This window comes from Onychomys torridus, chromosome 3, assembly GCF_903995425.1.
Source record: "Onychomys torridus chromosome 3, mOncTor1.1, whole genome shotgun sequence".
NCBI lineage: Eukaryota > Metazoa > Chordata > Mammalia > Rodentia > Cricetidae > Onychomys > Onychomys torridus.
The window spans coordinates 137,426,284-137,437,370 of NC_050445.1; the positions used below are offsets into that span (position 1 = coordinate 137,426,284).

Genomic DNA, 11,087 nt, shown 5'->3' on the forward strand with positions numbered 1-11,087 from the left:
TCCAGGACAGAACATCTCGAGTGGTTAGGACTCCGTGGCTTTACATGGTTGCGTAAAGCACACGTGCAGGGCCATATAATCTATGTGCATGCGTGGAGTAGCCACATGCAGTCCTGTACACATGCGTGGCTCACTCTTTAAAAAGCTGGCACCATTTTGCACAGGTCTCTCTCCTCTCCTCTCCTCTCCTCACTCACATGTGTGCTTCACACAGGCCTGTCACCTCTATCCTCTATCCTATATTAATAAACAGCTCTTCTGTGGATTTGTCGTGTTCGGGACGTGTTCCTCACAGGGTAAGAGCGCTGCCTAAATAACTAACATCTTCAACCCCACATCTGACAGAGGATTGATCTCCACAGTATATAAAGAACTCAAGAAACTAGACATCAAAATACTGAACAATCCGGGTGGTGGCACGAGCCTGTAATCCCAGCACTCAGGAGGCAGAGGCAGGTGGGTCTCTGTGAGTTCGAGGCCAGCCTGGTCTACAGAGCTAGTACAGGACAGGCTCCAAAGCTACAGAGAAACCCTATCTTGAAAAACAAACAAACAAACAAAAAACTGAACAATCAAATTTAAAAATGGGCTAAAGAGCTAAACAGAGAATTCTCAAAAGAAGAATCACAAATGGCTGAAAGACATTTAAAGAAATGTTCAACATCTTTAATCATCAGAGAAATGCAAATCAAAACAACTCTGAGATACCACCTTACACCTGTCAGAATGGCTATGATCAAAAACACTAATGACAGTCAATGTTGGAGAGGATGCGGAGCAAAGGGAACACTCCTCCACTGTTGGTGGGAATGCAAACCTGTACAACCACTGTGGAAATCAATATGGTGGTTTCTCAGAAAATTGGGAATCGATCTACTTCAGGACCCAGCCATACCACTCTTGGGCATATACCCAAGGAATGCTCAATCATACCACAAAGATACATGCTCAACTATGTTCTTAGCAGCACTATGTGTAATAGCCAGAACCTGGAAACAACCTAGATGCCTGTCAACTGAAGAATGGATTGAGAAAATGTGGTACATCTACACAATGGAGTACTACTCAGCAGAGAAAAACAATGACAGCATGAAATTTGCAGGCAAATGGATGGAACTAGAAAAAAATCATCCTGAGTGCTGTAACCCAAACCCAGAAGGACAAACATGGTATGTATTCACTCATAAGTGGATTCTAGATATAAAGCAAAGAACAATCAGAGAGAGGCTATATGGGGGGTGCCCCCCTCCCCCCCCCCCCCCCCCGCACGGGGCGGCCCTCAAAGGGGGATGACGGACACCCTAGGATGACTGTGGCTTATTATAAGTTTTGGTTTTCAAAACCTACTGTTTGGTTCCATGGTTAACCATACAGGAATCCTCTTGGGGTTAGGGTGAGCAAATTTGTGTATCATAGCCCAGGAAGCAATTCTTGTTATGTAAATAAGAGCATTTCTGTGGCATCAGGTTGCAAGTAATTTTGATTAGCTGTACAAATCTACCATTCTGTGGCTGTAGTCGGGTAAAGGGGAAACCCATGTTTTCTTCCTAGGGAATGATTTCTGGAGTTTGGGAGAAACTAGGACCTGTATATACCTCATCTGTGCTATCACTGTCCTGTTGTGGGAGAATCTTTTTGTACATTGTGAAGATGTGTCTTTGCCAAGACACCTTCTGACTTGTTTTAATAAAGAGCCGAATGGAAAAAAATAAAAAATAAAAAAATAAAAAAGAAACAAACAAAAAAAATGTTTTGGTTTTACTCAATTACTGGGCAAGCTTCAATCAAACATTTCACTATTAAGATAAGAATTTAGGTTTGGGGATTTAGATCAGTGGTAGAGCGCTTGCCTAGCAAGCGCAAGGCCCTGGGTTCGATCCTCAGCTCCAAAAAAAAAAAAAGAATTTATACTGTATCAAGCTGATAACAAATAAATAAATAAATAGAAATAAATGGGGGGAAAGAATAAAATCACAGCATTTGCAGAAACGAATGTAACTGGAGATCATTATGTTAAGTGAAATAAACCAAAAAAAAAAAAAAAAAGTTAAGCCAGGTATAGTAGTATATGCATGTGATTCCAGAACTTGGAAGGTTGAGAGGCAGGAGAATTGCTGGGAATTTGAGGCCAGCAAGAGCTACAAAACAAGACCCTATTTCAAAAAGCCAAAAGCAATGAAAAAAAAAAAAAAGAATGCGCTCACACATGCAGTAGTCATGGTGTGGTGAACACGTGACAGGAGGACACAGCTGGGAAACTGGGCTGGGCATGGTTGCATGTCCCTTAATCCCTGCACTCAGGGAGGCAAAGCAGGACAATTCAAGGCTGTCCTGATCTAATGGTGAGTTCCAGGCCAGCCAGGAAGCCAGACATAGCAAGACTGTCTCAGGAAGAAACAAAATCTGATTCCATACAAACACAGAGCTGTACAGCAGTTTTAACCCCGGTCAGATCTCGGCCTTTTTTTTTGTGGAGGAGAGCCAAGAACAACAGCAGAGGTCTCTGGAGTCCAGAGGCAACAGGCAGAAATGGAAAGTCCAGCTGTTAGGCAGGCCACACTTCCCACCCATCTCTGCAGCAGAAGAAGAAAGAGGTGGGGAGGGTCAAGTGTGGTAGAAAGAGATTTCATTGCCCCTTGTAGTATGATGTAGTATGATACCTTTAGCTCCAGGGCAGTTGTTCTCTAGGACCCACCCAAATAAATGTAACTTTAAAGATGTAAACCAAGGGGCTGGAGAGATGGCTCAGAGGTTAAGAGCACTGGTGCTCCTCCAGAGGACCTGAGTTCAATTCCCAGCAACTACACGGTGCTTCACAACCATCTGTAATAGTACACGGTGCTTCACAACCATCTGTAATAGGATCTGATCCCCCCTTCTGGCATAAAGGTACACATGCAGTACACTCATACTAAAATATAAATAAAAGATGTAAAACAAAGCCGGGTGGTGGTGGTGCACGCCTTTAATCCCAGCACTCGGGAGGCAGAAGCAGGTGGATCTCTGTGAGTTCCAGGCCAGCCTGGACTACCAAGTGAGTTCCAGGAAAGGCGCAAAGCTACACAGAGAAAACAAAGCAAACAAACAAAAAAGATATGAAACAAAATAAAGATAACATGAATTGGACAGGTTGTGGCATCTCAGCTAGCTGTGTGTGCCTGTTTACTTTGTAGGGCTGAGACCTGTAACTAAGGCCTCGTGCCTGCTGGGCAAGCTGTGTATCACTGAGCCAGCCTCAAGAGAACACTGCCCCCACTGTTGACTTTTTTCTCTAGCTTCTCCAGTGGAGAAGATTCAGTAAGAATAGCAGAGAGAAGATCAACAGGTCCAAGGGGGCTGTAAAGCACTAAATTCTGCTTACACTCTAGCACAGGTGGCCTGGACTCCTGTCTAGGACTTAGTAGACCATTTACATCTTAACAAGATCCAGCCAGTCTGAACTATGGCTTTCAATTTACATATCAAAGAAGTTAGCCAGGTCCTGTTGATACTTTCCTTTGAAAACAACACCGGAAAACTACTTGAATGAAGTCTTAAAACTAGTTTGCTATCCTGGTGGTGCTCGGTCTTATGATCCCAGCCTGTGGGAGGCAGAGGAGGCAGAGGCAGGAGGATTCCTGCCACTTCAAAGCCAGTCTGTAAGTTCCAAACCACCTGAGGATACACAGTAAAAGACCTTGTCTAAAGGAAAACAAAAAGCTGGGTGGCACACGGCTTTCATCTCAGCACTTGGGAGACAGAGGCAGTCAGAGCTCTGTGAGTTTGAGGCCAGCCTGGGCTACAGAGTGAGATCCAGGACAGCCAGGGCTGCACAGAGAAACCCTGTCTCAAAAAAAAGAAAGAAAAAGAAAAAGAAAGAAAAAGAAAAAGAGAGAGAGAGAGAGAGAGAAAGAAAACAAGAGGTGGCACATGGGTGTGGGTGGCACACGCCTTTAATCCCAGCACTCGGGAGGCAGAGGCAGGCGGATCTCTGTGAGTTCAAGGCCAGCCTGGTCTACAGAGTGAGTTCCAGGATAGGCTCCAAAACTACACAAGAGAAACCGTGTCTCGAAAAACCAAACCAAACAAACAAAAAAGAAAACAAAAGTTGTGGGAATTTGGGGTTTCATTCTACTTTCTGAAGATGGTGGCCCATGTTGGTACACTTTGACATAACTCAAGCCAAGTAATTTTGGAGTGGAGAGATAGCAATTTATAAAATTAAATTTATTATTTATTATTTTTGAGACAAAGTCTCAAATGTATTATCCATGTATGAAACAATTCACTATTATATATGTTTAAATTCCATGCTTTATATCTTTTTTTAATGTCAACCTATTTAAGTGTGTGTAGCATACATGTTTATTTAGTAGCATTACAAAGTGAACAGTCTCTGAAGATGTTTTTGTTTTGTTTTGGTTTTGGTTTTTCGAGACAGGGTTTCTCTGTGTAGCTTTGCACCTTTTCCTGGAACTCACTCTGTAGACCAGGCTGGCCTCAAACTCACAGAGATCCGCCTGCCTCTGCCTCCTGAGTGCTGGGATTAAAGGCGTGCACCACCACCGCCCAGCCTCAGTCTCTGAAGATTTAAGATGAGGCAAGTAAAGGAAATTTTCAAATGAACTTAATTAGGAATTAACTGACAGAGAACTGCATGCTTATTTTAGGAAATTTAAATCCAGTTCTCCCATCACTGGCCATCTCCAAGAGTGTAATGAACAAAACAATATCCCTATTTCAGGAAACCCAAAGTGACTCTAGATAAAATTTTCACTTTTTTTTTTTGTTTGTGTGTGTGTGTGTGTGTGTGTGTGTGTGTGTGTGTGTGTGTAACAGGGTCTAGCTTTTTGTGTAGACCAAAGCTGGCTTAGAACTCACAGAGATCCACCCGCCTCAACCTCCCTAGAACCGAATTAAAGGTGGAGGCTGACACACCCAGCCAAATTTCTAGTGTTTTTGTTGGAGTTAGTATTCAGGAGGGGCGGGGGACTGGCCTTTAACTCACGTGCAGCCTTTAAAATCTCTGCTTCATTAGCATTGGAGTAGCCCGGGGGAGTGGTTGGCTTGGAGTTTAAAAAGCAAGCAGGCCTTCTCTGCTGGCGAGTTCGGTTTCCGTCTTCTCCAAGGCGCAGCGATTTTGTCTGGAGCTTTGTTTGGAGGCTTGTGCCCGCCGTCATGGAGGAGCCATCAGAGATGTTCGAGCAAGTTCTGACGTTGGAAATCCCTCAGACCAGCGATGATGAAGGGTGCTGTGATGACTCAGGTACGCCGGCCTTTTGGCCCGGGTTTGGGAAGGCAGTAGGCGGCCATCTTTCCATCTTCCCTCTTCTTGTTGGCCGGTAGGCCGCTGGTACTTGAGATCCCAGCACGTGCAGATGGAGGTCAGTGTGGGTTACAGGACCCTGTCGTGGGGTACAGCGGTGGAGTCCTTGGTTAAAGGTGTGGACAGGCTTCTGTGTTTTCTTTTCCTTGTTCTGTTTTGGCGCAGAAATTCTTTGTTTGAGACAAGGTCTCACTATGTAGTCCTGGATATCCTGGGACTTTTTCCCCCCAGTGATTTATCTTCACTTTTAAGTGCATTGATGTTTTGCTTGCATGTATGTCTGTGAGAGGACGTTGGATCCTCTGGAACTGGATTGTTGTGAGTTTCCCATGTGGGTGCTGGAACTTGAACCCGGGTCCTCTGGAAGAGGAGCCAGTGGTCTTAACCGCTGAGCCATCTCTCTAGCCCCATTCTGGAACTTTTTTGTAGCCCAGCCTGGCCGCAAACTCGAGATCCTCCTGCCTCTGCCTCCAGAGGATTAAACATGGCCCGGCTGCAGGTTTTTATTTCAAACACAGGAATCTTTTCCTGTTGGGAGACTGGGTTCTCCGTGTAGCTCCAGCGGTCCAGGAACTAACTGTAGACCAGACTCAGACCCGCCTGCCTCAGCTTCCTGAGTGCTGGCATTGAAGGCGTGTGCCGCCACAGACCCGCTACACATCAATCTGAAACTTCACTTGAACCTAGACTTTCTTATTCTCACCCACTTTTCCGGGAGCGGCTTTCTAGTTAAATTTACATTTCAGGTGAATGGATTTTCAGGGGAAATAGCCCCAGGACCAGCTGAGCCATGCACTCGTTGGGTGGTTAGGAACTGCTGCAGGTGAAGCTGTGCCTGAGGACCTCCAGGTTTGCCATCTCCTGGCCTCGGGGCTCCTTGGGTGTTGCTAGGGAGGAGCCCTCTGTTGTCCTAGATCGATCTTCTTTGTGTTATAAAGAATCCAATCTCAGAGAAAAAGAAATGTTTGCCCTAGATCTGCACAACCTGACAGCTACATGTGACATCCTTGTTTCCATGTGATAATTCTTTTGTCCTTATGTTTTGGGACTTTTGTTTTATTTCTGAGACTGTTGCCCCTCCTGGACTAAAACTCACTGTGTTTAGGCCAGGCTAGACTCAAATTCTGTCAATTCCGTCTGTGTCCCAAACCTGGACATAAAGGTGAGCCACCATGACCTGACTTAATCTGGATGACAGTTCAACCTTGATGACACTTGGGGTGAGCTTCCTCCCACCCCCACCCCAGGCAGGGTTTCTCTGTAGCTGTCCTAGAACTCGCTTTGTAGACCAGGCTAGCCTTGAACTCAAGAGATCCGCCTGCCTCTGCCTCCCAAGTGGTAGGTTTAAAGGCGTGTGCCACCACGCCCAGGGAGCTTCCTCTGTAAGACAGGTCTATCTACTAGATGTGAATGGTTCAAATGGGAAAAAGCAGAATTGCTTTCCTAAAACATGCTGTTTAGAGTCCAATCGGAAGCATTTGGACAACTCAATTAGTTAGGTTTTTTATTTTGAAGACTTCCGGAGCCCCATCTGGGGAAGCTCTCCCACTAAGCCACTTTCCCAGCATAGTTGGCTTAGGGTGTAGATTCTCTGGAAGTGTGTGTGTGTGAGAGTTCCTGCACATGAATGCAGTTCTCAACATAGGCCACTGGAACAATGTAGTGCCTGGGATAGCACACGGCAAAGAAGTCGTGGATCTCTACACAAACCCTAGGATATCTGTCTGGGTTTTGTGGCCATGGGCCCTGTGCACATGAAGTACTTCTGGCCGGCTGCTTGAGAAAGAAAAGAATGGGTGTCTGTGTGGAGTAGTGCCTTGGAGAGTGGTACACTTCACACTAATTGCTCTTTACTTCTGTTTCTGAAGTCTCACAGCCAGAAATGTTAGCAAAGGACCTGAAAAAGCTCTCGCTCGACCCCAGTGCCGAGAAGTCTCCATCCTTTAAACCAGTACGTTATCATCGCCGCCGCCATCGCCGCTCCCGTCCCCCAGTGAAGAAGAGGGTGGTGGAGAACAACAGTGAAAAAATCTTGAGAGCGGTCCAAAGTGCCTTTCCCAAGAGAAGAGTCCGCACACTACTGTCTGTGCAGAATGATCCTGTAGCAAGGATGAAAAGATTTATGCGGGTGAGTTGCATCTGTGGACAGGGCTTACTAGATAGCAATCCCAACCTCTGGGGAATGAAGAAGCCTAAATGACCATGACAAGGTAGTGGCTGCTTCTATCCTGCTACGTGCAAGTAAGCAGTGGTAAGCAGTGGTAGGTCACTCTGGTTATAACTTTTATTGTTTTTTGAGAGTCTCACTGTAGCCCAGGCTGGCCCTCCAATTCAGTCTACAAACTTGCCCCTCGTTCTTTTCCAGTGCTGGGATTATACAAGTTTTAAGCTACCATGTGTGGCTAACCTTAGACTGCATCTCGGAGCCACAGCTGGCCTGTTCCTCTGTGTAGACCAGGCTGGCCTTAATCTGGGGGTGGTCCCTGTTTGCTTTCACAGTGCTGCCAAAAATAACTCCTCACATAGTAGGTGCTGTAACTTTGTCTTGAGTGTTAAATAATTTTGTTTTTGTTTTTCTTCTGAAGATTGAAAATAGACTAAGAAGTCGTAATGGAGAGAGGGTAAGTAACTTTTTATTGCTAGTGCATGTTGATGAGTTGGGTGTCTGATTTATTTTTTTTTGGACAGGGTGTGCGTGCATGGGGGAGGGGATTGTCTGCCTTCAACCCCTAGGAATTCTGGTTATTGAACCCAGCACTTAACACACACAATTGAAGATTTATGTTTGTTTGGGGTGCAATGTCCTGATTGACCTATGTGTGGCACTATTTCAGGATGAAGAAAGTAAACCATTCAGATGCCTCTGCACTTTCTGCCTCTACCAAGGGTGGGATCCTGCTGAGAATGCCAAAATAGGGCAAAATTAGGACCGTCAGTTCAGGGCCAAGTGCACACTGCCCTGACTGCTGCCAGTGCCGTGCAGCAGATGGGAAACGCTGTTTTTTTAAGATCATTAAATGATACGTATTTGTGAAGTTTGAATGCACAAGAATGCCTTTAGTTTGACCCAAAGAAGCAAGAATGAGTCTCAAGTATGGGATTAAATACAATGACTTGAAAGAATTTGGGGCTGGTTTGGTCTAGAAGGTAATAATTGGAATGGATCTTTGTATATTCTAATTCACAGAAATTTGTAATAAAGGCAATTTTGCAATAAATTCTTGTTATCTTAATTTTTAGTAGTAAATACACAGAACAAATAAAAGTGAACCATTGGAGTTTGGAAATTACTTTTACTTGGTTTCATTTATTGTATGTATGTGTATGGGCATGCACATTCCAGAGTACATGTGGAGGTCAGAGTAACTTGTCAGTGTTTTTCATCCTTGGGATTGATCTCAGGTTGTCAGGTCAGGTCACCAGGCTTGGTGACAAGCACCTATATCCACCGAGTCATCTGGATGACCTCTTCGTGCATGTGTGTGTTCCATGGGGACATGTGTCAGGAGTCAGTTCTCTTTGTGAAATCTGGAGATCAAACTCAAGTGTTGCAGCCATATTGGCAACCTGATAGGTTTGAGACAGGTCTTAATATGCAGCAGTGGCTGGCACTCATTCTGTAGACAAGGAGGGGAGGGGTGAGAGGAACAAATTAAATAGAAATCTGCTTCTGGGGTCTTGGATTAGAGGTGTGTACCAACTCTGCTTAGTTTTGAGACAGGGTCGCCAAAAGGACTAGCTGGTCTTCAACTCCTGGTCTTGCTTGCCTCTAGCTCCCAAGTTTTCTGCCAGAGGCATGTGTCAGCAAGATCTGCAATATCTTGACTTGAAGCACAATTTATCAATAAATGGATTCTAAGTTGCAAGTATGCGGCATTGTATTGTGGTTGTCTCATTGGAAGACAACCAGAACACAATTTCCTGCTTTAACAACTTTCTGCACGGAGTGTCAAGAAAGGAGTTAGGAAGATGTCCCCAGGCACTTGCTGGCTGCATAAGTGTTTCCCTTGGGATCTAGGTGAGTAGTAGCTAAGGCCAGCTAGGTGTCCTGATTAAAACTAGAGATTAGCTCTGCCCCCAGGTTGAAGCCACAGCTTCAGATGCTACAAGCCTAGGTTGGTAGCCTAAGTGTCCAACCAAATAGCTATACATCTACTCTCTGACCCCCACTTCTGGAGGAGAGTTAATTGGCTAGAGCAGCTCATAGTACTTGGGCAAATGCTTCAGGCTATTGCAAAGCCTGTAGATGAGCAGCCAGGTGGAAGAGACCAAGGCAAAGGTACAGGAAAAGGCTACAGCACCTCTGGGAAATGTTCAGCCACTTGGAACATGTGGAGGTTAGAGGACATCCTGCTGGAGTTGGTTATCAAATCAGGCTCACTCAGCCCAGAATTTACTCCTGTTTAATAGAAGCATTAAAAGATGGTGGGCTTCATCACTCACCAATTATCAACCCTAGCAGCCCTCCTCAGAAATATTTTTATTTTTTTGAGACAGGGTTTCTCAGAACTCACTTGGTAGCCCAGGCTGGCCTTGAACTCAGAGATCCGCATGGCTCTGCCTCCCAAGTGCTGGGATTAAAGGTGTGTGCCACCACTACCGGCCATCTTTAATTTTTTTTAAAAGATTTATTTATGTATACAGCATGTATGACTGCAGGCCAGAAGAGGGCACCAGCTCTTATAGATGGCTATGAGCCACCATGTGGTTGCTGGGAATTGAACTCAGGACCTCTGGAAGAGCAGTCTCTTAACCTCTGAGCCATCTCTCCAGGCCCCATCTTTAACTTTTTAAGTCTGCATGTTCTAAATTGTCCTTAGACTTGCTTTATAACAAGGATGACCTTGACCTTCTGATCTTCCCATGTCTCAAATATTGGGATTACAGTTAGGGACTTCTGCAACATGGGAAGTTGTAAAAATAAGTTACTAGGAAAATGGTTCTATTTTACAATGTCTTACTGTGCCCAAGTTGTAAGTTTATAATAGGTGTGCAAGCCTGGGAGTGAGCAGTGTTAAGAGTCAATACTAAATGTTTCCAGGCATCCACTGGGGTCTGGACTATGCCTTTGTAGATGGGGGACCAATGCACATGAGGAAATGGGGAGTCGGGACAAATACAGTTAATAGTATCATAAGAGGGAACTGAATCTGTAAGAACGGAATACACAATGTGTGTGTGTGTGTGTGTGGTTTTTCAAAACTTGGTTTCTCTGTGTAGCCCTGGCTGTCCTGGAACTGTGTAGACCAGGCTGGCCTCGAATTCATAGATCTGCTTACCTCTGCCTCCCAAGTGCTAAGTTTAAAGGTGTGTGCTTCCACTGCCGGGCTAAACCCAGCATATTTTAAACTTTGTCCTCTGCCCTCCAATTACATGTTAGGAATGAAAAAAATACAGTACCAGAGAAGCAGCTGGAGAACCGAGGTGAAGAGAGAAACAGATGCTCAGTGGCTAAGAGCACTGGGTGCTCTTGCAGAGGACCCAGGTTTGGTTCCTGGCACCCACAGGGTGTTCCACAACTACTGTTCCAGAAATCTGATAACTCTTCTGCTTCTGGACTAGACTTGCAAGTGGTTCAGACAGGCAGGCACCACAGCCTTTGCCTGTTGGTCCAGACCAGAGGTCAGAACAGTTAACACTAGGTATAGACATAGGGAATTGATTCTAGCACATGGCCAAAGGCCCACACTGGTGTTTTAGGAATACTGACACTCATCACCAGTCTTCATGCGTAGGTATTGCCCTACTCAGAATAGGCCCAGTCACCAGTGTGGAGAAAGTG

The 11,087-nt window shown here is 45.2% G+C and overlaps 1 protein-coding gene across 1 annotated transcript; it reads left to right on the forward strand.

The window, feature by feature from the left end:
- Positions 1-5,157: 5,157 nt before the first annotated feature.
- Positions 5,158-8,232, forward strand: Dppa3 (developmental pluripotency associated 3). The gene is made up of 4 exons (XM_036181946.1): positions 5,158-5,245; positions 5,326-5,421; positions 7,174-7,433; positions 8,140-8,232. The coding sequence occupies exons 1-4, from the start codon at positions 5,158-5,160 to the stop codon at positions 8,230-8,232; spliced, it is 537 nt and encodes a 178-aa protein (XP_036037839.1).
- Positions 8,233-11,087: the final 2,855 nt, after the last annotated feature.

Coding starts and splice junctions, on each gene's coding strand:
- Dppa3 (XM_036181946.1), top strand. CDS start 5,158: ATGGAGGAGCCATCAGAGATGTTCGAGCAAGTTCTGACGTTGGAAATC. Junction 5,246..5,325: donor AGGGTGCTGTGATGACTCAG/GTACGCCGGCCT, acceptor GTTGGCCGGTAG/GCCGCTGGTACTTGAGATCC. Junction 5,422..7,173: donor GGTGGAGTCCTTGGTTAAAG/GTGTGGACAGGC, acceptor CTGTTTCTGAAG/TCTCACAGCCAGAAATGTTA.